This window comes from Eubalaena glacialis, chromosome 11 (genome assembly GCF_028564815.1).
Source record: "Eubalaena glacialis isolate mEubGla1 chromosome 11, mEubGla1.1.hap2.+ XY, whole genome shotgun sequence".
NCBI lineage: Eukaryota > Metazoa > Chordata > Mammalia > Artiodactyla > Balaenidae > Eubalaena > Eubalaena glacialis.
The window spans coordinates 14694544-14720757 of record NC_083726.1 but is presented as its reverse complement, the minus strand read 5'-3'; the positions used below and the strand labels follow the sequence as shown (position 1 = coordinate 14720757).

The following is a 26214-nucleotide window of genomic DNA, read 5'->3' as shown; positions in this document are numbered from 1 at the left end:
ATATGCCATTAAACACAACACTTCCAATAATTTTGGTTATTGTAGTTTTCATTTCTAGAAGTTCTGTTTGGTTTTAATAAAACTGGTTGTGCCATTTTTTATAGTTCCCTATTCCTTGCAGATAACTTCCAACCTGATTTTTTTCAACTTAATATGTATGATTTTTTTCTTTTAAGAATGTGTGTTTTTGAGGGTATCTTTCTGCTATCTGTATTTCCTGTTTCTTCTCATTCATAATGTCTATGCCTGGTTATTTTTGACTATGTGCTAGCTATTATACAAAAAATTATCTGAATAATTATTCGAAGCCTAGGATGAAAGTGCCTTCCACTACACAGGATTTGCTTTTACTTCTGGCATGTCTGGGATTACCATAAACTAAATTTAATGCTTGAGGTTCCCTGGAAGGCCAATCAAAGTGCAATTCAAGCTGCAGTGACTTGTGAGGGTTCATCTACCTATAGTTCACATTCACCTTGAGATGTAGTCCTTTGAGGTCTCAGCTTATTTTGGGTAGGGTCTACCATTATACCTTGAGAAAACCTGGGTATTTCTTTCTTTCTCCCTTGCCCCTGCTAGGCTATCAAAACCAATTTTCAAATTTGCTAGACATAGCAATACTCTCAGGAAAAATGAAGCTTTTGTACTCATTTATCTCTCTGGATTTCCATTTCCCTATCATTCTCTTCCTGGTAAGTCCTTACTGTCATGTCAACTCTTTGACGGCTTTGAAGATTATCGTTATTTAAAACCAGTTTTTAAGTTGTTTTCAGATAACCTACAGTTGGTCTACCATTATTGGAAATAGGAAGCCATGTAATGTTTTCATTGGCAAATGGCAGGTACTCAGTAAATGATGGCTGATTTAGTAAAATTATCATAATTTCCCAAACATACTCCTTTTTTATGCTTGTTGGTTTGTACAAAGACTGTTTCCTATTCTTAAAACACATAGAATGCCCATATTCTACCATCTGACAAGGCTCAGAACAAATGCCACCTTTTCCTCAAATTTCTTCCTGTTGTCTCTACTTCCCCAAATCTGAATTCTATTTCTTCCCCACCTAAACCCTCATAGGACCTAGTCTGTACCATTCTTTGGGTACTTAACTAGATAGAAATATTTTAATATACTATTTACCTCTCCTGCAGATTTATACTTTTTTGACATTTCTGGTCTTCTGAAGAATTCCCTCACTTCCCCTCCAGTTCAGCTGTTTACATTATAAACAGATTTGGGGGGGAAATATTATATCTAGTACTTTTAGGTGTGATGTCCTGGGAGGGGAGTCTCTGAACATTTATTCTGTTCTACTGCGGGAAGCGGGATGCAGCCTATTCTAATAAACTCTTAACATTTGTACAGCACTTTGGAATTAATAGGGTATTCTCACATACATGCCTTCTACTTCCGTGTTCACTATCATCATGCTACAGATGAGAATCAGAGGGCAAGAGAGACTAAATAATATTCCCGAATAGAGCCATAAAGTCAGAAATGGAACCCAAGTCTTCCTTCTCCAAGCCCAGGGCTCATTCCAGGATACTCAGTTGCTTTCCCATATTGTTTGTGCCACTAGTCATTCCTATGCAATAATACCTAAAACTCTCTGGAAGCAGACATTCCGTACATGAAAGCACGTGTAGTAGAGGAGTTAGGTTGTAGGCAATAGACAAAGGGGTTGGCTAAGGGAGATACCCCATACACACCTCTCAAATGAAGGTTTTCTGTACCTCAGTCCGCCTTACCTCACAACCTTGGTCCCATTTCTCACAACCTGCATGTCCACCATACAGCCCCCAGTAACATAGGCAGCTAGATTCAACTCTGAGAATTCAGCCTGAAAGAGAAAGCAAAACAATAAGGATTCATCAAATACTAGTGATGCCAATAACTTGTAACATTTATTGGGTACTTATATGTGCCAAATACACATTTAAACCTCACCTGAAACATAGGAAATTAGTAATATTTTTTATCTCCCTTTTTGAAAGATGAGGAAGCTGAGGTGCAGAGAGACATAGTGACATGTCCAAAGTTGCATCGCTACTAATTTCTACCTCCTTGAAGGTGGAAGAAGCAACTCTAACTCCAGTGGGGGGGGACGGTGGGGAGAGAGAGATAGGAGGTGGGCATGGAAGAAACTTCATGGTCACCAAGAGAGGGGCAGAGGCAAGAGTATAGGGAGTATTCTTGATGTTTCTGTGCCAGCTACAATCCTGCAGTTGTATTTTATTAGACACTTCTGTATCCTTATAAGTCCATCTTTTTGTTGGCTTATTTGTTTGAGCAAGCTTTAGCAAATCTCTGTTGCTATTCCTGTGGAACATATTCGTCCTACCAGATTATATGCTCCCTGGGGATAGCGATTTGATGTTATAACCCTCTGTTTCCTAGGGTTGCCATAACAAAGTACCACCACTAGGTGGCTTAAACACAGAAAACTCTGCCTTCTCACAGTTGTGGAGGCTAGAAGTCCAAAATCAAGGTGTGGGCAGGGTTGGTTCTTTCTGAGGGCTGTGCAGGAAGGCTCTGTTCCAGGCCTCTCTCTTTGGTTTGCAGATGGCCATCTTCTCCCTATCTCTCATTACAATGTTTTTCCTCTATGCGTGTCTCTGTATCCCTTTTACCAGTCATACTGGATTAGGACCTCACTTTAACTTGATTACCTCTGTAAATATCCTATCTCCAAATACCTATGCCCAAAAAAGGTCACATTCTGAGGTACTAGGGGTTAGGACTTCAACATAGGAATTTTAGGGAAACACAATTCAACCTGTAACCCCATCCTAGAAAATGCATAGTACTAGACTGACTTACACAGAAGCCAAAAGCTATTTCTTTGAATTTAACGAACAAAAATATCTGCTCACATACATGAAACACTCACTATGTTCCAGGTACTGTCCTAAGCATTTTATATGTATGAATTCATTTAATCTTCATACTTGTCCAGATGAAAAACCGAGGCAGAGAGAGATCAAATAACTTGCACACTGTCACACAGTAGGTAGCAGAGGCAGGATTTAGCCCCAGGACGTCTGGCTCCAGCCTGTGCTTTTAACTGCTGCACCCCACTGTCCTCACTGTTTAGCTGAATAAGATATCAGGTGGACTACCACTGGGAATTTTAGGGACCTAAAAATAAACCACTTAAAGAGAAAAACAAGTTTACATTGAAGGGAAATATCATTTCATGGTGATTTAACTGTATCCCCTTGGAATCATTTACCAGGAATTATGACCGAAGACCTAGCCATCTCCCCAGATGGCTTTAAAGCAAACCCAGAGTGCTTGTGTTTCTTGCTCTAATTAATAACCTCATTATGCTGTGGCAAGGTGAAAAGCAAAAAGCCCTGTTAATGAGGTCAGGTTGGTTAACAGTCGTAATGACCTAGTTATTAAATCTAATGCCTTAAAAATTCAGTCCCATCGTGTTTCAGATACTTCATTTGTGAGATTATGAAGAAGAATTAGCACGAAAAGTTGTTGCTTCTGTGCGTGAAGCAAAAGAAGTTAGAAGAAAGTTGCAACACAGAATAGCTGGGCACCAAGTATATGAAAAAAGGGAGTGAATCAGAATCTTGGATGGTAGAATTTCTAACTCATAGATGGCAAAGACCCAGGGGCTGTCTTGCTGCCCAAATGGAAGGGCAAATACCTCGACAGAAGACACCCTCAGGCTTGTACATACCAGTCAGTAGTTCATCTTGTTCAGATCTGGGTGTCTACAGTTGTTTCCTGGTCATGGTTTATGAGTAATTACAGAAGGTAGATGCCTGGGTTATAGGGCAGCAAGCCTCTGCTGGGTCAGGCACAGAGAGTCGGGGTAGCAAAGAAAGTGCACCTCTTGCATTTAACTTTCTAAAAACTTCAACAACCATGGGAATGAACATAGAAGTATCCAACCATCTCTCATTCAGGTTAGCATGATGACTCCCTTGGTAGAATCCCAAAGACCAGCCAATTTTGAAGACCCTGAAAGCTCTCGTAGAAACTGTAGTGGGTTGAATTGTATCCCCTAAAAGATATGTCCAAGTCCCAACCCTTGATACCTGTGAATGTGACCTTGTGTAGAAATAGGGTCTTTGCAAATATAATTAAGGCTCTCAAATGAGATGATCATCCTGGATTAGGGTGAGCCCTGAATATAATGAGATGTCCTTACAAAAGAAGAGAAGGGGTGACAGAGGGCCACAGGAAAGAAGGCTGTGTGAAGACAGAGGCAGAGATTGGAGTCACACTGCCAAAAACCAAGGAACAACAGGAGTAACTAGAAGCTGGAAGAGGAAAGGAAGAATCCTCCCTTAGAGCCTTCAGAAGGAGTGCAGATCTGTTGACACCTTGATTCCAGATTTCTGGCCTCCAGAACGCTGAGAGGATAAATTTCTATTGTTTTAAGCCACTAGGTTTGTGGTAATTTGTTACAACAATCCTAGAAAAGTAATACAATAATTTTGGAAATTGGATCCAACTTTACTATTGCATGCAAAGGCGTCAGGGTTCAAAGAAGGTCAACTGGTTTAGGTAAGGCTCCTTTATCCACTTCACCAAGCACATAATTAAATGCATATAAATACACACATGCATTCTCTCTCTCTCTCTCCCCCTCTCTCTCACACACACATACAGTAATACATTGTAAAACACTACTATCAGAGTCACTTAAATTTTCTGCATAAGTTAACCTTTTGACCTCAAAACATTTTGGCCCCAACTATTTTTAATGTAACGTCTCTTTAAATACTACACATTAGGCATTGTGGTGTAGATAAATAATTTTCAAAGAAACTACATTTAAATATAACTGTTCAAGATATTAGCTGATGTGTTTGGTCAAGTTACTAACTGCTTTGAATCTCACTTTTGACATCTCTAAAATGGAGGCAATGATATCAGTAGTATCTACCTTTAAATTTTTTGGTAAAGATTCAAGATAGTGTATATGAAGCATCTAGCACAGGGCTGAAACATACACAGGAGGAGGATCTCTGTAAACAGCTATCATTATTATGTTCAAATATTTAATTGTCTTAGTGAGAGTAAACTGAATGCATAAAAAATGGTATAACCAGAAAAAGAGCAACCCCTTCAAATATTTATAACATAAACAATTTTCAAAATATTAAGGCATAAAATATAAAGAGTAAGGACTTCTGCTTAATGGCCACAATGGAGTAACAGGGATTATATTTACACTCTCATCTTAAACTTAGAAAGCCAGACAAACTATATTAAGTAATAATTTTCAGACATTGAACAACAGGCATTGCAGGACTGTGATCCCTGCAGAAAGGAAACACATGAAATTACCCCTGTGATTGCCCTAGCTGACTGCCTGGAGGCAATTCCCAGGCATGGGAGAATGCAACCAGTGCCCAGAAGTCTCACTAAGAGTCAGAGGTTAGAATTCAGGGATGCTGAGGTGGCTAGAATTTGCAGTGCAGAGCAAAGGAAAGATACAATTGCCCAGAAAAAGACCTCCAGGCAGATCTGTAAGTCTTTGGCTGAGCACTGATCTGAGCATGCATGAAGGAAACTACTCAGGGCCAATGATAGAACTATCAGAAAACAGTAGACTCAACACTCCAGAACACAGACAGGGCTGGAGATAGTTCATGTTCTCACCAGTCAAAGTGTAAAGACCTTGTAATATGAGTAGAGTTCTCAAAAATTCAGTAGTAGGGCTAAATTAGCCCTGGACTTCAGCATGCTATGGATCTAAGATGACCAATTTGTACTAGTTTACTTGAAGCTTTCCCAACTTTAAAACCAAAAGTCCCACTTTTCAGAAGCCCCTTCAGTCTCAGTCTTTAACTGAAAGTTCCATGTCCTGGGAAACTCCTTTGTCCCAGGCAGACTGGGATGATTAATCACTCTATCTAGATCTGTCCTAAGAAAAGTTTTAAAGGCATGCCCTGAAGGGATCAAACTTATGCCAAGTAATTTAACTGCATCCCAAAACAAAGTACAACACTATTTATAGGAATACAACAAAATCCAACACCCAATATGTTAAATATACATTGTAAAATTTATGAAATTCAGTCATAAATTACCAGACATGCAAGGAAGCAGGAAAATATGAACCATATTAAGGAGAAATCAAGAAAAGATCCAGAAACGAGAGATGATGGAAAGAGCAGAAATGGAAGTTAAAACAACTATTATAAATATGCTCCACATTCTCAAGAAGGTAGAGGAAAACTTCAACATGATAAAGAGAGAAATGTAAAACTTAAAAATGGAAAAAACAGAAATTTCATAGATTAAAAGTATAATATCTTAAACATAAAATGTACTGTATGGGATTAATATCAGATTAGTCAAAACAGAAGAAAATATGAGTGAGCTTGAAGAGAAAGCAATATACACTTGTACAAAATGAAGCCCAGGCACAAAAATACTGGGGAAAAAAAAAAAAAAGAACCTCAGTGAGCTACAGGACAATATCAAACAGTTTAATATATGTGTAACTGAAGTTCTAGAAGGAAAAAAAGGTAAGATCATAAGGGTTTTTAAAGGGTTAGGGTTAGGAAATATTTAAAGAAAAATGGCCAAAATTTTTCCAAATTTGATGAAAACTATAAATCCACAGACCCAAGAAATTCAATGAACCCCAAGCAGAAGAAACATAAAGAAAATCCTACCAAGGCACATAATGATCAGCTTACTAACAAACCAGTGATGAAGAGAAAATCTTCAAAGCAATCAGAGGGGGAAAATACACTTTATATAAAGAGAAGCAAGGATAAGAAAGACAGCCAATGTCTCGTCAGAAAACATTAAACTAAAAGACAGTGGGACAGCTTCTTTAAAGTACTGAGAGAAAAAAAAAATTGTCAACCTAGAATTTTATATCCAGCAAAGTACATTTTAAAAAAATCAAGGCATGCTAAAAACTTTTTCAGGCAAATAAAAGTTGAGAGAATTTATTGCAAGTCTAAGAAATGTTAAAGGAATCTTTTCAGGCAGAAGGAAAATAATACTAGATGGAAATTTGTATTGACACAAAATGAAGAACTCTGCATATGGTAACTAAATGGATAAATATGAAATACTTTTTCTGTTTTAAAATGTCTATAAAAAATAATCAACTTAAAAAAATATTTCTGAAATCAAATTTATTCCAGAGGAAATTATACTCATTTGGACCACTTATACTTTCTTGTTTATATTTCTAACTTCTCTGATGACTTTTTTCTTCAAAGTCTTCTTAATTTGAATTAGGGTCAAGTTGTCACAGTCTGCCATGCCTGTAGGCACCTCACTTTCACTTTACATTCTTCCATAAAAAGTGCATTTGTAAATACTCCAGGACTCAAAAGGAAGTCTGTTCCTTTTGCTTCAGTGTAGTTCTCTGCTTCTGAGGGCAAATAATTGACTGCAAAACAATAGTATGTATTATGGGAGTTCATGACACGTGTTGAAGTAGAAAGTGTAACAAGAAGAACACAAAGATGGAAATGGAAATGTACTGTTAAAAGGTTCTTACAGTGTATGTAAAGTGGTATAATGTTATTTAAAGATAGATCTTGATAAATTAAAGATATTGTGAACCTTAGAAGAATGCCTCAAAAAAAAAAAGAGGGATAGCTAAATTAAAGTTCACAAATTTTAAGTTTAGAGCTTGATGGATTTTAATTGATTTGTACTTGTATAATCAATATCAAGATGAAGGCTGAGAAAATTTCCAGCCTCCCTGAATGCTCCCTCAACCTCATTATAGCTGATATCAACTCTCACACCATGGTGCTACCACTTGAATGTCTTCTATTTCCATAGCTTAGTTTTGCAAGTTCTTGAACTTCATATAAATGAATCTCACAGTATGTACTCTTTGGTATTTGCCTTTTTCACTCATCATTATATCTGTGTGATTCATCCATGATGTTGGGGTTAGATGAAATCATTTTATTTCTGTGTAGTGTTTCATTGTCTGAGTATACAACAATACGTTTACCTGTTCTGCTGATGATGGACACTCGGACTATTTCTAGTCATTGGCTATTAAGAAAAAAGTTGTTTTGCACATTCTTGTACATCTCTTTTGGTGGACATACACACTCACTTCTTTTGGGTATATACCTAAGAGTGAAATTGCTGGGTCATAGGATAGGCATATATTTAGCTTTAGAAAATATCACTGAAGAATTTCCCAAGGTAGTTTCATCAATTTAAAGTTGTTCCATGTCCTCTTTAACCCTTGGTATTGTTAGTGTTTTAAATTTTAGCTATTCTGATGGGTGTTTAGTGGTAGCACATTGTAGTTTTAATTTGCATTTCTCTGATAGTGATATTGAGCACCTTGTCAAGTGCTAATGAGCAATTTAGATAATCTCTTTGATTAAATGCCTGTTCAAATCTTTTGTTCATATTTTTATTTTTTGTTTGCACTTTTCTTATTAGTATGTAAGAGGTATGTAAAATATATTCTGGACACATTCTTTGTCAGATACAACCATTTGCAAATATCTTCTTCTAGTCTGTGGCTCATCTTCTAACTTTCATAATTTTTAAAATGAAGAGTTTATATAAATACAGAAAACAATTTTAATAACTTTTAAGTTAGTGTTCTTATTGTATTTAGTTTAAAAATGTTTTGCTTATCCCAAGGTCATGTGAAGCTTTATTGTTTTATATTTCACATTGAGGTCTATAATCCATCTATAATTAATTTTTTGCATAAGATGTAAGGTAGGTTAAGTTTTCCATATGGTTATTCAAATAACTTGGCACTATTTATTAAAAAGACCAATCTTCCTTAATAGAATTGCACTGATGCCTTTGCCAAACATCAAGTCACTTCGTATGTGGCAGTCTATTTACAAATTCTCTCTTCTGTTCTATTGATCTATTTGTTTATCCTTACATCTGTCTCAAGTTGTTTCAGTTACTGTAGCCTGACAGTGTCTTGACATCAGATAGTATAATATTCTAAGAAGGAAGCAACCCAAATAGTACCCAGTGATAACAGGTCCAAAGACAAGGCAGAATGACCACATACCTCTTATCCCCTCAACCTGCTGATCAGATAAAAAGTCTTCCTACTCACCCACTCCAAGATACACGCAGACACTGGGCAACCAGACAACCTCAAAGGCTCTGTTCTGAATAAACTGATTGGATGTTTCCCTAGTGATGTAACTGACTAGACAGAATATATTCCAGTACTATTCCCTAATTCAGACTTCAACCCACCATTGCAGCCAGACCTCTCAAAGAGTTCCTCAGGGAAAGCCCCACCTCTCTTAAAGGTTAAAAAAAAAAAAAAAGAAAAATCAAGAGCTCAGTCCCCTCAGCTTCCCTGACAGTGAAAACAATTCTCAACAGCTTGTTAGTGTCATCTGCCAGCTGGGAGGATGATAAACAAAGAAGCCAGCACTTCTGTTACTTTGGGTCTCCACCTATACTGAGGAATGGTGACTGTGGCATTCCACCACTGCCATGCTTACCTACACCTACAAATTTTTCTTTGCTTTCTAAATGAACTTGTGAGTTTCAGCACAGTCTTAAACATCCTCTATTATTTTAGCTTCTTTCTATTGTACTTTGTTGAAAGCTTGAGCCCACTATCTTACCTGCATTATTTTTTACCTATTTGTTGTTAGTAGGGCGATTTTAAAGTTATATGAAGGCTGCATATAACTATGATTGTCAAGATTCTGTTTTAGGAAAGAAAATAGCCATGTTATATGTTTGCAGGATATTACCTCCAGACACCATTAAAGACAGATAGGTTTTCACAAAATCAGGCATATATATGGTCTTTGTATTTTGCTACTCTTGTTAAAACCAGGTGTGGGAGGTTTTCAACATTGATCTCAATGATACCTGAAAGTGCTGGACTATCTGAGTTTTCCTGTTTATGACTTTTAGTAAACATATACATGGAGGAAGGAAGGAAAGAATGGTGGAAAAGAAATTGGTCTTGAAGTCGGGGGTCCAGGGAGCTAAATTTTGGATTTAACACTGACCCGTGTATGATCTTAGGCAAACCCCTCATTCTCTCTCCACTTTAATTCTCTTCATCTTCAAAATGAAAGTTATAATCAACTGAGTCAATTATATCTATGGTCCCTTTCATTTTCATCTCTCTTTTCTTTCTTAACCAGTGTCTCCTAATGATCACAGAAGGAAAATACTATTATCACAGCATATGAAAAAGAAATGCCAAGCAATCATATTTTTATTAGAAAGTTGTTCATCACTTTATAGCCAGCTCCTGGTACACAGGAGGTATTGAAAACATACTTGTAGAATAAAGTGTTTTTATATTTTATAGGTGGGCACCAACACATGCTAAATAACTCGCCTTCTGAAACTCTGTCCATTGCCAGATCCACTAGACCAAAGCAATGGGGAGGGTGTTTCCAGGCAGAGAGGAGGAAAAAGGCCCAATCTAAGTTTCCATGAACAAAAGCGCAGGGTTCTCGGGTCAACGGAGTAGTGAGATGTCTTCTGTAGCTGGGGCATGGAGTATATGGAGGAACACAATAGGACAAAGCTAGAAAGGTGGGTGGGAGACCAGTTCTGAGGATTTTGAATTCCCTGTGAAGGAATGTGAATGTCACTCTATAGGGTATTAGTATTCTATTGCTGCCATAACAAATTACCACAAATGTAACAATTTTAGACAACACAAATGTATTTATCTCACTGCTGTATACATCAGAAGTCCATGTTAGTTCAGCTGATTTCTGTTCCAGGTTTCACAAAGCCAAAAATCAAGGTATCAGCCATCTGGGCTCTTACTGGGAAGCTTTGGAAAGAAGCTGCTTCCAAGCCTATCAGGTTGTTTGCAGAATTGAGTTCTTTGCAGTTGTAGGACTGAGGTCCTACTTTCTTGCTGATGTCAGCTGGGAGCCTCTCCCAGCTCCTTAAGGCTGTCTGCACTCCTTGTCGCATTGCACTCCCCATCTTCAAATTAGTCATGGCATGTCAAGTCCTTCTCATTCTCCAAAATTTTCTGACTTCCCTTCTGCCACATCTCCCTCTCTAGCCAGAGAAAGTTCTCCGTTTTTAAGGGCTTCTGTGGTTAGACTGGCCCACTTGGATAATCACAGATACTCTTCCTATCTTAAGTCCTTAATTGTAATCACATCTTCAACTGCCTTTGGAGTATCATTTTCACAGGTTCCAGGGATTAGGGTGTAGTTATCTTTGGGAGACCATTGGGAAACACTAAGGGATGCAGAGTAGGGGAGCGGTAGATATTTAACCACAAATATTTACATAGTACTTTCTAAGTTCCAGGCTCTATTATCAGTGCTACATATGGTTGGAATCATATCCATTAACAAAATCTCTTCTACAGCACCGTAGATCAGAAGGAAATATAAGCACCTGTTTATAATTAAACACATGTCCAGTTCCAAGAAAAGACGTGCACACACACCTACGAGTGCACACACACACACACACACACACAAACAAGATGGAACGCATTCAGTTTCCTGTAAGGTCTTTCGCTGATTCTCTCTGGAACTGGCACCTGGCAAGTATGTGATGCCAAGCAGATAATATTACTGAAAGCAAGGGGTATTCATGTTTAGTTACCAATAATTGCATTTGCGATGATAATGATGTTGTTGACAGAATAGAAAATGGTGATTGCAATCATCATTATTATAATAAGTTGAAGGATGCTATTTGGCCCACAGATCAATGGGAAAGAAACTGAAATTGGGACTTGGAATTGGATGAGTGACTGGAATGTACACAAGAAACCAAAAATGTGTGGGAATGTGGAGGTAGCAGCTATCAGCCTTGACCATGAAGCCTGACTGAAGGAGGGAGGATTTTGACAAAAGAGCTGTTGTCCAGAGTTCCTGAGAAAGACAAGATGCTGGCAGACAGATTGTTCTGGAATCCAAGGGTGGCTGATAAGATACTGGGAATTCCTGTTAGTTAGTGAAGACCTATCTGGTCCAGACTGTACCCTAAAGCCCTTAGAGTGTGCCCCTTTCCATGGCCTTAGACACCCTCTGTAACTTGCAGGAGAGGAAAGAGACAAGAGAGATACACAGATACTGAGCTGATAGCAGAAGGTGGGCAGCCTCCAGTACCTGTCCTAATGCTAGGACAACTTCTCACCCTCTGACCTATTCGCTAACCTTTCTCACTACACCTCATAAAGAGGAACTGTTAACCTAGTGCTCAGGACATCACAATGCTGCATTAAACAGTGGACAGGGTCATTGCTGGGTTGAAAAGCCAGGCAATCGTGTGTGATTCCGGCTTTCACATTCTGCTTCTCTGTAGCTGAGTGCCTGCTGATCTGGGTGGTCATCATGTTAACGTCCTCTCTCCTGCTTTGCAGCTCCTCAGAGAGGCCAACCTCAGCATCCATCTCTCTTTCAGCCACTCTCTCTCCCATGAGTTGGCAGCAGTGAACTCTGATTCCAAAGAGGCCCAGCTGTCCTGCTCTTTCTTTTCATAATTGTGTTTGTTGTACCTCGGAACTATCTAGTAATACATATTTAGTAAGTGACGTCCATAAATGGCATTTTGGCTTTAAAGACAGGCAAGAGGCTGCACTGTTTTGGTCTGGAGGTGATTCAGGCCAGCTTCAGCAAGTGCCCCTGCACGGGCGGGTGGGCCTAGGCCAGCTAACACTTAGTGGTATTTCAACTCTTATTTGCTCTTCCTCCTTGTGTTTTTGTCTGCCTTTGGAACCTGGAAAAGGGCTGGTGGTGGTGATTGTCAAGGTAGGATTAGGGCATTCTCAAGTCCTCTAGCAAGTTTTCATCAAAATTCCACCCTAATCCCTAACAGATTGTTATGTTTACTCTTGGGAAGGAAACTGTGTTATTAACAAATTCCTTTTTAAAAAATCAGCATTCTGCATGTACTGTAATCTTCTTCACTTCTTAAGTTCCTTCAGAGTCTCATAGAGTCTAAGAGAATCGTTAAAAGCATAAACAGCAGCAATAATAATAAAACAGTACTAAATACAGAAAACCTAAGCTTTACACAGGTCGTGAGATCCTACATGACACTGCCTCCCACCATCCCGTCCTCCCCAGTTCGAACTCACTCTGTCATTTCCACGCTGGCCTCCTTTCCATTGTCAAACACACTGAGCAACTCCAGCCTCCAATCCCCCAGCCTCTAAGTCTTGCTTCCCGGAGCTGGCAGCACACCTCTGCTCCCTGGCGCCCCCAGTGACACCTCCCCACAAAGCATCTGCTGTGCTCCAAGCTCAGTTTTCTTGCTTAATCTTCCTCCACAGCATTCATCCCCCTCTGACATAAATATTTCCGTCCATCCCAATTAAATATTTAATTGTCCATCTCTCTCACTAGAACAGAAGCTCCAGGGGGCAGGGATTTTGTCTGTTTTGCTCAGAGCTCTATCCCAGCACCTAAACCAGTGTCTGGGGAAACAGAACAGGTGCTCTGTAAATATCATTGAATGAACAGATGCTCATTTTGCAGATGCCAAAGGTGAGGCCCAGGGAAGCAGAGTGACTTTGTCCAAAGTTGCAGCCTGAGATCCAAACCCAGGCTGACACCCTTCACATTGCACCGAGTGGCTTATTCGGGGTGACTCGTGTCCTAAATCGCAGAGCTCTCATTTTTACATCTTCCAGTGTCTTCTCCACGTCAGTATGCAGTGTCTGCTGGGGAAGCCCACAGGCCCCTCCTTCACCACTTTGCTTCTTCTAACTGCCCTGTTGATGGCAAGTACTTGGCAGGCGGCCCAAGGCCTGCTCTCAGCAAGAACTGCTTCCTGTCGGTTTCCCAGCAGAGGCCGTGTTTTCAGCTCCGAGGGCCTGATGGGCTCAGTGACTTCCTTGGCTGGCATCTCGGGGCTGAGCTCTTTTCCACCAGTACAGACTCAACTTGCAGACTTTGAAAGTCTGCAGACTCATTCAGTGGACACTTCCAGGGGAGGAAATCTTGTGCAGAAGCAGCGCTGGGCATCTCAGCGAAGGTCTTGGTCATTGGGTCAGCGAGTGCTGCCTGGCAGTACTGCCCGCCTCCCATGCCAAACCCCCAGCTACACAGGCAGATGCAAAGGCACCTCTGCTCATCGGAAAATCATAATAGTCCACTGTGTGTGTGTGTGTGTGTGTGTATGTGTGGAGAAGGCAGGGAAGGGAGAGAAAAAACATAAAAACATGTCAAAATATACATTAAAATGTAGAAAAATAAAATGATAAAACCTACATTCCTAAATGTTCAAGTAATGAAATATCCAAAATTAGTTGGAGTTTACCACATTATTTTTAAAAAAATCAACAGCACTGATTTGCAGTTTACGAAGTGTTTGGTATATAATGGTTTTTAGAACTGAACCCCATGAGTTTGAATCTGAGCTTTACCCCTAACTTGCTGTGCAACTTTAGGCAAGTTAGCCTTTCTATGCCTCAGTCCCTCATCTGTAAACGAGGCTAAGAATGGTACGTTCGTAGGGCAGTAGTGAGCATTACATGAATTAAACCATTTAGGAGCCCTCAGCAAGGTGCCTAAGTGAAAATAAGTGAGTAATCAATGTTAGCTATGACGGTTATATTCTTTAATTTGATCATTACAATGACCTCTTGATACGAGGGTAGGCATTAACATTCCCATTAGCGGATGAGAAAACTGAGAAACAAAGAGAGCAAATGACTTGGCCAAGATCACAAAGCTACTGAGCAAGAGAGCTGGAACTTGAACTCAAGTCATCCATTAATTCATTCATTTAACAACTTATTTTTGAGCAACTACTGTGTCTGTTACTTTCTCTGATGACACAGCAGTGAAAGTACCAGACAAAAATCCCTGTTATCATAGAACTTGTATCTAATGGGGGGAGATGGACCATTAACAATAAATAATGTGTCAGGAGAAGAAAAATAGAAGGCGGTCAGGAAAAGTGGCACTTGGTCAGTGATATGAGCAAAATGAGGGAGACCATACCAGTAAGGACGGTGGTTTTCTAGGCAGAAAGAACAGCAAGCACAAAGGCCCTGAGGCCGGAACAAATGTGCAGAGTTCAAGGAACAGCAAGGAAGCCCTGCCTGGAACAGGGATAGTGAGGGCATGAGTGGAAGGAGACAAGGTCAGAGAGGGGACGATGGAACAGATCGTGGTAAGGATTTTATTCTGCATGAGACACTAAGATGTTAACACCATCACCATCCTCATCACCAACATCATCTTTACCAATGTCAGTGAACCTAACAATTCATCATCTTCATCATCATCATCATCATCACGTTTGGTAATGCAAGAAGTCAAGGAGTTGAGTTTGAGAAAAAGCACCAGTGGTTGTGTCATCCTGATTTTTAAGGAATTTCTTAATGGTCAAGTTTTGTTCTCCAAAGCCTAGATGTACATGTGTTAGGGGTTAAGGTAGGGTTCTGGTGGCTGGCGGCCAGAGGACCCAGGCATGCCCTAATTCTGCCTGGACAGTCACTCCTTCCTGTTCATATTCCCGAGAAGCAACAGCACCTGAGAATCAAAGTAAAACATCCATTGTCATTTTCCCTCTGCCAGGGAAAACTTCAAGGGTAGGGAGAGCTTTTGATAATGTCCTGAGGATAGAAAGAGTGTTCACTGAAGGAGACAGGGAGAGGGAGGAGGGGAGGAGGGGGAGGGGGAGAAAAATGGAGAGAGAGGGTAAGGGGGAAGAAGGGGGAAGAAGGGGGAAGAAGGGGGAAGAAGGGGGAAGAAGGGGGAAGGGGGAGGAGGGGGGAAGGAGGAGTGTGAGGAGGAGGAAGAAGCTTTAAGGGGGGACAGAGTGGTGGGACCACCAGAGCCTCTTCTCATCTCTAGAGCTTTTGTAAGGTTGAGAGACCTAGGAACAAATTTTGCCACCTGCAACAAATTTTTGCTATCTGTGACAGATCGGGCAAATGTTCAGAGATTTTAAGACCGCGGCTTAGCTACACAGAAAAGGATGATGGGTCATGTCCCCTTGACATCTACTTCTCATTGTTGAGCTGGGTTCCATAGGTTTAAACACCATTCTGCTGAATGATCAGAAAAGTGTGTTTGTTTATAGGATTAAACAAAGCAGGTGTGAACGTCTCCCCACATTTCTCCAGATGGATGATGGATGGGTTGTAGATTGGGGTGCAGAAGCAGAGTCCACGTTTGGCAGTTGTTTCACAGGTGGGTGTGAAACTGAAGGTGAGAAGGTGACTGTGGAGCTGGAGCTTAGGGAGGAGTTGCTTGGGGTGGGATGAGGCTAGAGATGCAGAAGGCACGACCCTGTACCACCGTAGGAGGGGAGATCCTGAAGGAGCTTAAACAACACTGATGTAATTTAATTTCTGTAGATTTTTTTTCCCAAATTGAAACTTGTAATGTGATGACAAGAACAAATGTTCTAGCCTACCTTAACATGCTTTCCTTTATTTAGTTTTCATTGTACACATCCAACACCATTTTCAGCACTGTAGGAAGGAAAAAAGCATTCAACCTTCCTTTTCTACCTGCTGCAACCCACAGCGTGGGCCTCGCCTCCTCTCCCCAGGGCTGCCTCCCAGCTGTCTCCCCTCCCCCCTTCCCTCCACTCAATCCAGTCTGCACATCCAGGGGACCAGGGTAAAGCCCTGCACCAAGATGAGGACTGACCACTCCCTCTGCTTAGGCCTCAGGAAATCTGGCTGGATTTGAACCCCAGACATGGAGGCCCTGCTGCCCTCCAGCAGCTTGGGCTTGGTGCTGGACACTTTGGAAAGACCTGCATGGTTAGCACTCAGGGTGCTAAATGCTGTGAAGAAAAATTAAGCAGGTGACATGACACAGAGTGATTGAGAAGTGTGCATGGGGGGGGTGCCATGTCAGAGAGGGTGGCCAAGCACCTCTGAGAAGGTGACATTTGTGCAAAGAACCTGAATGAGCCATGTGGCTACATCAGGAAAGAGGGTTCCAGGCAAAGAGAAAAGCCCTGAGACAGGGTGTGCTTGCTTGAGTTTTTTAAAGTTTGTCTTCATTGTGGTAAAATACCCACAACATAAAACTTACCATTTTAACTGTTTTTAAGTGTATAAATCAGTGTCATTAAATACATTCACACTGTTGTGCAACCACCACCACCATCCATCCATTCCCAGAACGTTTTCATCATCCCCAACAGAACCTTTGTGTCCATGAAATAGTAACTCCTCATCCTCCAGAGCCCCTGGTAACCACTATTGTACTTTCTGTCTCTATGAATTTGACTATTTGAGGTACCTCATATATTGTGGGATCACAATATTTGTCCTTTTATGTCTGGCTTATTTTATTTAGAATAATGTTTTCAATGTTTGTCCATGTTGTAGCCTATGTCAGAATTTCCTTCCTCTTAAAGGCTGAATAATATTCCATTGGATGGATATACCACATTTTGTTTACCCGTTCATTTGCCAATGAACACTTGGGTTACTTCTACCTCTTGGCTCTTGTGAATAATGCTGCTATGAACATGGATTTACAAACATGTTTGAGTCCCTGCTTTCAATTCTTTCGGGCATATACCCAGAAGTGGGATTGCTGGGTCATATGGTAATTCTGTTTAACTTTCCGAGGAACCACCATACTGTTTTCTACAGCAGCTATATTATTAAACAATCCTACCAGCAATGTACAAGGGTTCCAATTTCTCCACATCCTCATCAAGACTTGTTTTCTGTTGCTTGATTTTAAGGAACAGCGCGAGAGGGCCAATGTGGCTGGATCAGAGTAAGCAAGAAAGACAAAAGCAGGAAGAAAGTCAGGGAAGTCTAACCATGAAGGGCCTATAGTCATGGGAAGGACTCTGGCTATTACTCAGAGTGAGATTGGGAGCCTTTGGAGAGCCATGAGCTGTGAAGGGTCATAATCCCATTTATAATAAGGAAGTTAAAACCTAATGCTTCCAGCTCCAGAAGCGTGGAGCCTCCAAGGCTAGCACAATACTTTTTTCTCCCAGGCTGCCAAAGGGTTAAGTAAATGCAAACACGGGTAAATGCAGTGAAAGGAGATATTTCCTTCCCCTGGCAGACACACCTGATGCAGGAAGCAGACTCCTGCTCCCTGGGAATGAGAGGCCTGGCCACACTTGTGCTTCAAGAAGAAAATGAACATCGCCTGGACACGAGATGGCTTAGCACTTCCCATGTCAGTTTCTGAGAGCTACTGAACAGCCTAAGGCCCCATCTGTTTTCAATCTTGTTAAAAAGGGCCTCGTGTGCTGGCGCCTATTTAAAATAATGCACACATGGAGTTTCTAAAATGAAGAAGAAAAAAGGGCCAGGCTTTCCCTGCCGGCACAGCTTATGTGTTTATTTTGGAGCAGGCTTTGGGAGTTCTGAGACAAGACGCAGCTAATTTCTCTTCCCGGGGTTGATTTGCAAGTCCCCATAGGCTTTTGCTCCAAGCATTTAAGGCAGCTTGGTATGAACCGGTCACCCCTTCAAAAGTCCACTGTGAAATATCTCCAAATTAAGGCTGGGCTTGGGAAAGGGGAACCCAAGGCCATTTTCTTTCTTGCAGAAGGGTTGTTTCCCCGATTCCTTTTCCTCAATAGAGACGTTTCTAAAGGCTGAGTTCTCCTTTCTCAGATGCTCATTTTCTTCCCAAGGGGCCACAGTAGTTCCAAGACAGCATGACCCAGATACAGCCAAAGCCAGCATGAACCTAATCCCCAAATGGGGATCGCAAGGGGCAGAGTCAGGGAAGAAGAGGCCCCTGCAGTCAATGCACTCCCATGTAAAGAAGCAAAGGCAAGGAGGTTTTTCTCTGTCCACATTCCAGAGAGCAAACAGCCCCTCTGAGCTGCTGAACCGATGACATTCTTGAGTCATGATGGCACTTGCATGTCCAGTGCCACAAAGAGATATAATGGTTCATTTCTGACCCTGCAGGCTAAGAGAAACCACATCACAAATGTAGAACCACTGCACAAGCTCATCAACAATGGCCCCGCATGCCTGGGACTTTATAACTAACCTCCCCTAAACCTGGAGCAAGGGAAGTGCGAAGAAGATACAAGAGCAACAGGGTGAGCGTGTCCGTGGTGGCCCAGCAGTGAGGGCTCCTATCATTTTCTGCTCCTTCACACCTGCTTTGACTCTAAGGACCCAGTTGACATTATTTTCACTTGGTGGTAGCAATGACCAGTGGCAGTGGGGGCAATGGTTATCCCAGTAGGAACAGTGGTAGAAACAGCAGCAATAGAAGCAAAGGTAGGAAAAGCAGTGGTTGTAGTCTTTGGAGAGGTAGAGACAAAAGTAGTGGTAGTACTAAGAGCACGACTAGTAGTAATAGGACTGGTAATTGTATGTGTTGTCTTGGTAGTTCCGGCAGCAATACAGTAATTATAATATAGCATATTTATAATCCAATATCATTAATTATATTTATATTAGGATTACAATTTATAATAGTTTGTTAAGCACTTACTATATGCCAGGTACTGTTCTAAGGGTTTTGCATGTGTTAACTCAATTCTGACAGTAACCTCATAAAGTAGGTCCTATTATCATTATGCCTAATTTATAGCTGGGAGCACTAAGCCACAATGAGATTAAATATAATTCCCCAAGGTCACACAGCTGGGAGGTGATAGATCAAGAATGCAAACCCAAGTGATCTGGCTCCAGGATCCCTGCTCTTAACTATTCCCCTAGGCTTCTTCCAACCCCATGGCAGAACCCAAGGCAAGGGGACAAGCAGGATGGAGGTAGTGAGAGAGTTACTTCTGAAGAGGCTGTCTTTGGAGGGGCCTTGGACACTTTCTGGAGGTTCAAAGGTTCAGGGCCTTCCAAGCTCTGCATCAAACAGAGCAGTAATTTTTATTTTTCAATTTGCTTAAATATTGGGTTTCACATAAGATTTAGTTAGAAACAAAAGAGTTCTGTTTTAAAAGACTGTTAAAAAGCAGCAGTGTGGTGAGGCTACGGAGTTAGATAGGTGTATTAACCAAGTCTTCTTTCCTGTATTCTGATGCTTTGACACTTTGGGGCTTCACTGACCCTGGATGGACTGCCTCTCATAGAGTTAGCCAGAAACTAGAGAGAGTAAAAGACTTGCCATAGACAGTGCCTGTCAAATGGAAGACAACCAATCCAGAGCCCACACTGCAACCACCTCCACTACCAGGCTCTCACTCCGGGCCACTATCCCCCTGTCCCCTAACGCCCCGTAGCCAGGTACCAGAAAACCAGGGACAGTCCCTACACCCCAGAGCCTGCTAAAATTATTCAAATTAGCCAACCCTGAACCTGCTTGCCATGCCTTGTCCTTTCCTTTCCGCAAAACCACAATAAAGGCTCTTGCTCACATTTCCCCTTGCTCCCTCTGCTGCCTGACTAGCTACGGTGCTTCCCCTGCGGCCCCCACATCGTGGCAGGCTGTGCCCTCTGCTTTAGGGTACTCTGAATGTAATACACTTCTTCCTTCATGACAGTCATTTCCGTGTCTGCGTGTCTTACCATACTCAACTAAGACAAACCCCAGGTAACTTTACAACAGTAGGCTTGGTCCAGCCCTTTAGGGTTTCAGCTGACTCTGGGCCTCTGCTGGGCTGCGGGGTGCACAGTCACTTACTGAGGTGGGCTGTGTTGGAAAGATCACTGAGCATGAGGTTCCTATTCCATTCGGAACTTCCTCGCTATGGGATCTTGGGGAAATCAGAGAAACCTCTGCCTTGGCATCTTTGTCTGTTAAGAACAAAGAAAAGGTCCCTGCCCCGTCTCTGTCCCGAGGCAACTGTGATGACTAAAAGGGAGAGTGAAGGTGAAGTTTCTTCGGAGTGGTCTGGGAAGCCCACATCATCATAAACTGAAGTACCACCTCCTGTTTTTAGGGTACCTGCACAAAAGGTATACTCTTGGAGCTGTTTCAGTCTAGAACATGGTTCCCCAACACTGGCACACTGACTTTTGCGCTGGATAATTTATTCATTGCTACGGAAGGCTGGCTTGTGCACTGGAAGATGTTTAGCGGCACCCCTGTCCTCTACTCACAGATGTCAGTAGCATCCCCCTGTTGTGACAACCAAAAAGGTTTCCAAGCGTTGCTAAATGGCTCCCGGGGGCACAATCACCCCTGGTTGAGAATTATTGATACAGAAGGGATGAGTTAAGCTCTCTCCCCTCTTCTTTTTTCTCCTCTCCACCTCTCCCTCCTCCTCTTCTTCTTTCCCCTCTTCCTCCTCCTTCTTTCTCTCCCCCCACTCTTCTTCCAAAGATGATCACAGTTTGCAACCCTAGGTACCCCTGTGGAACAGAGCAGGGCTCTAAGGACATGACTGGAAAACAACTGCTCTAGTGGACAACTCCAGAAATTGCCAGAATAGAATTCAGCATTCTGCTGTCAGTGGGTCTTGGTTTCATCCCCATCATATATTTACCAACTCAGCTCATATGGCGGGATCCAACCACCTTATCCATAATTTACCATCCTTTTTAAGTAAGCTCATATCAAACCCACAGAATGTGAGAACGGGAAGTTCCTTTGGGGTCACCCAGTGAGTTTCATCTTGCTGCCTGCTGTGTGGAGAATAATGAGGCTGCTCAGCAGTGGTGTCTGTCGTGGCTGGAGGGGAGGACTAGCAGGTAGAAAACACTCCATGCATCTGCCATTTCCTCCTTAACAAATGGGTCAACCCAGATCCCAGGTCCTCCCTGATTTAACTAAAATGAACCACATTCCTACAGTGTGCTGAACACAGTAGTACTGCTATTACTATCTTCATTTTGCAAATAAAGAAACTGCAGCTGAGAACATTGCATCGCATGCCCAAAGTCCCACAGATAATAAGAGGCAGTGCCAGGATTTGATCCCTTGCTCTTCTGATCCAAGGCACAGCTCTGTCCATCACATCAAACTGTCCTGAAATATCTTTCTTCCGAAGCAACAAAAGATTTTCCTCCACGCAAGTAAAACACTATAGAGTGGTAATAAGAATTAGTGAAATGAGCTTGTTTACTTTCAGATGCTTAATGCCATTTCCCAATAAATACATGCAAAGAGCAGTTAAAGTGAGGATTAGAAGAAACCAGAAGCCACACAGAAGGGTGGTAGGGGTAGCAGATGCGTATCCCAGAATGAGGGGTGAGTTAGCAGTGGGAGTCAGGAGAATGTGTTTTATAGAGTATGGGCTGCTTGGGAGCCAAGAGTTCAAATCCTGGCTCTGCCCACTGTAAGCTGCCTTGCTGGATTTCTCTGAACCTTAGTTTCTTCTGTAACAGTAATAGATAACTCCAAAGGCCACTGTGAGGTTAAAGTAAGGTTATATATACTAAAATCTTGGTAGAGCATCAGGTGTGTAAGTGTGTGTAGCAAGTGCTTAATATTTGGGAGTTATTTATTATTATTATCACTATTATTGGTATTATGAAATACTAAATTTTGTGAAGGTATTTAGGGGAAAGAAGCATGGCTCTAGACTGATTAGAGGACCCCTCCTAAAAAAAAAAGGAGTGGGGAGAGAGTTAGGTTTTAGAGAGATGGGTAACTGGACAAACAGGTATATGAATGGATAGAAGAATGGACAGATAGATAGATATTCATAGAAACATTTTTAGAAACAAAGATGCAGAAGGGGGAAAGCCACTATCAATAAGAGACCATCTGAATTAAGTATTAGCGCCTCCAAAGACCCTTGGAGGCACCACTGAGCAGAGAGAGGAAGAGAGGTGGTGAGAACACCACGCTGGTGCCTGGTTAGGGAGGGCCTTGGTGCTGCCTAGAGACTTTGGCCTTCATCCCATAGACATCGAGGAGCCGGGGCCATGGAGAGCAAAGGGAGTCAGAGAGAGACCAACGCAGTTGTATAAGAATAAGCCAAGTGAGACGAATGATCAAAACCTCGTTCTGTCCAATGAATGCGGAGTTGGGGGCTCCTGGCACTTGGCTGGCCCAGCCTCAGGAGGTTCAGCCCCTCTGTTTCCCCTGCTTTTCCTGGCAGCCAGAGGGGAGGGCTGCCTGTCTCCTCCCTGTCTGGACAGAATGTAGGCCCTGAGGTGGGGTGGGTGGAGAGGTCATCTGGTCTGGTTCCATCTCAAACAGGGTGAGAACCCACCCAGAAGCTCATGAAGGAAACCTGAGGGAGCAAAGAAAGTTCCAGAAACACAGGTAAAGGGAGGTCAGAAAATCCAGATGGGCTGCCTGTGGTCTCTGAGAAAATCAATCTGAAAAAGTGCTGTAGGCTGAAGGAAGCAAGCCTTTTTTCCAGGTCTGGCTGGGCAGCAGGTGAGTCAAGGGAACTGGGCTTTGGAACCAGGCAGACACAGGTTCCAATCACAATTCTGTCTCTAACCCCACAAATACCTACTTTACCCCTCCCAGCCTCAATTTCGTCATCTGAACAATAATAGGACTAAATATAGCAATGTGTGAGAAGCGTTAGAGCCATGAAGGGCACATAACTGACCTTCAATAATAATTTTTCTTCTTTGCTTTAACATGCACGCAGAACCCCCAAAATGCAACTTGATGTCCCTTAATGGGACTCAGTTCCACTTCCCATTTGGCACTGCCCTCTTATCATTGCCAAGTTCTTCCCCTGAGAATTCCCAAAGCCTGACTTGGCAAGAAGGAGACAAGCCTGGCTCTACTGTAACCAGCACCGTGACCTTGGGCAAGGAACACCAGGTAATTAGCCACGGTTCTAGAGAAGATCGAGACAGGTAATAAGATGCAGGATCAGTTTTATGGGCGCCAGGTCTTCTGGAGCATCCACATCTCAGCTCTTCCACCGACCACTGGGTGGCCTTGGGCAGGACACTTAACCTCTCGAGCCTCAGTTCCATCAGTATTTCCTTGGTGGGGTCGTGGTGAGGATTAAATGTATACAGGAAACTCAGACAGTGGCTGACATGTTGTGTACACCTAATGTCAAGCATTGCTTTACCTGTATTGTTGCTGTCAGATTAGTGCTTTACCTGTGTCATTTACCATGTAAAAGAATATTTGGGTGACTCTGTTTCCTGGGAAGTTCTTATAGTAGGTCCGATATTTTCTCTGTAGCTTTTTCATTTTCCCCTACTTCAGAAAAGTTACACAAATATTTATTGAGCACAGATTATGTATCTGGGTACTCGAAGCACCTACTAAGTACCTAAATTAAGTGCCCAGTAGTATCATGCTACCATAACACTGTGTATCTTTTATTCATGGCTCCTAATCAGTTTGTAATTATGGTGTGTGCATGTGTGTGTGTGTGTGTGTGTGTGTGTGTGTGTGTGAGAGAGAGAGAGAGAGAGAGAAATCAATTATGTGATTAATATCTGTCCCTCTCATTAGATTTTAAGCTCTATCAGGTAGAGACTACATCTGTTTTTAATTGCCATTTCAGCCCTAGCACTTACCACATAGTAGGCACTCAGTAAATACTTGTAGGTTGAATAAAGATACTGTCCATGTTCTCTATAAGCCCAGAGTCCAGAGGGAGTGGTAGGCAGGTGAAAGAGTAATTTCAAAGCAATCTGGTAACTGTGATGGTAGAAATATGCATGAGGTATGTGAGAGCACGGTTTAGAGGCACCTTGCCCTGCTTGGATAGAAGCAGCTCAGGGGAAGCAGAATAGAAATAACACCTGAGCTAAACCTTGAGGAAAGGTAGGCAGGAGCTAGCTCGCAGAGGACCATGTAGGCCAAACTTGGGTCCCACGGAGCAAGTCTAATGCACAAGCCAGAGCTTACACAGAAGAGGAAATTCATCACGTCCTTTTCAGGTTTTACTTCTCCAGGATACACCTTCCCAGGTAAAACAGCATCTGGAGTCAAACTGTGAATTCCAGCTCTGCCACTTATAAGCTGTGTGGCCTTGAGTAAGCCACACAACCTCTCTTAGCCTTAGTTTCCTCATCTGGAGAATGGGGGAACTTGCAGCATCTACTCTTCATAGGGTAGTTACAAGGATAAATAAACTAATCTGCAGGAAGTGCTCAGCATGTGCCTGGCATTTAGTAAGCACATGATTAGACACTGGTTATTTTCACTAATCCCTTCCGAGCCCAGGCTGCACAGCTGTCACATACATGACAACACCATCTGTGGAAATTACCTTATGTCACCCTCTAAACTCCCTGAGAGAAGTGGTCCAAGACAGGTTCAGCTTAGGCTGAATTTTACTCTAAAGGAAGCAGTGCCTTAGGAAAGCTTCTATGTGATGTTAAAGATACACATTGTAGAACATATAAACTCATTCTCAGATACCAGCCTCTCCTTTCTTTCCCAGGGTCTAGAAAAGGCAGCCAGACTGGAGATGATCCAAAAGAAGCCATTTCAAAGCATACATCCTGTTTATGTGTCGGCCACACTCCCCACCTCTAGAGATTCTGGCCAGGGTGGGCTGGGAGATTCCTTAGACAATCTAATAGATTAGTTTCCAGTTTAGCATAACAGCTAGACAGATTTTTGCAGTGAAGTCATCCAAGTCAATTAAAAGGCATTTTTCCCTGCTGTGAGCTCAGAAGTCCCTTTGGTTTATTCCAGCTTTCTGGGATGTTTCATAATACATTCCACCCTGGGCTAATTAATAACTCTTGATTCCTACTGAAATGCAAAGACTGAAATCCTGTGTGCAAGCACATCCGGGCAGGGGCTGCTGACAGGGCTGGGGTGAGCCCAGCGGGGGCTCCTCTCATCAGGGAATGAGCCAGACCCCAAATAGTGGAGATGACAGCAGAGCTGGCAACAAATGTAAAGAGCGCCTGAGCAAAAGCTGAAGGTCAAAGCTGAAGGTCAAAGCTGGAAAAGTGGTGTGTGGAGGGGCAGAAGGAGGTGGAGGAGGGAGAGCATAAGCGGTTGAAGGAATCACAAGGCCAGAGATTAGGCTGGTTGGGAGAAGGTCGGAATGTGGGTGTGAAGTGGGTCAGAGCAAGTGGCCGGGACTAAGCTGGTGAATAAGATGCAGTTGACCGTGGTTTGCTTTCATGCAATGCCAGCTCAAACACATCTTGTGGGTTTGGTTCCATCCTCTCTGTTATAAGGAAAACAGGTCATCCCTTCTATTCTCAAATACAAGTTACAGGTATGAGAATGAAGCTTAAAGGGCTAAAGAACACATGCATTTTATGAAGTTCTTTCCATGAGCCTCCTTCTCGAGCATAATATTCCAGGATATGATGTTTTTACACCCAAAATCCAGAGCTGAGTTTCCCTGCCTCCAGTCTCATGCCACCAATCCTACCCAGTCCATCTTCTAAATCCACTATCAGCACGTGCATCCTAAAATGAAAACATGATCACATGTTTTCATGTCATGTTGCCATGACCTAAAAAGTTCAATAAGTATGTCCC

The 26214-nt window shown here is 42.2% G+C and overlaps 1 protein-coding gene across 1 annotated transcript in view; it reads right to left on the bottom strand.

The window, feature by feature from the left end:
• SYN3 (synapsin III) overlaps window positions 1-26214 on the bottom strand; it is a 451497-nt gene that overhangs the window by 355837 nt on the left and 69446 nt on the right. Inside the window, exon 4 of the mRNA XM_061204342.1 lies at window positions 1750-1841. Within this exon, the coding sequence (XP_061060325.1) occupies window positions 1750-1841 (92 nt within the window). The remainder of the gene's footprint in view (window positions 1-1749; window positions 1842-26214) is intronic.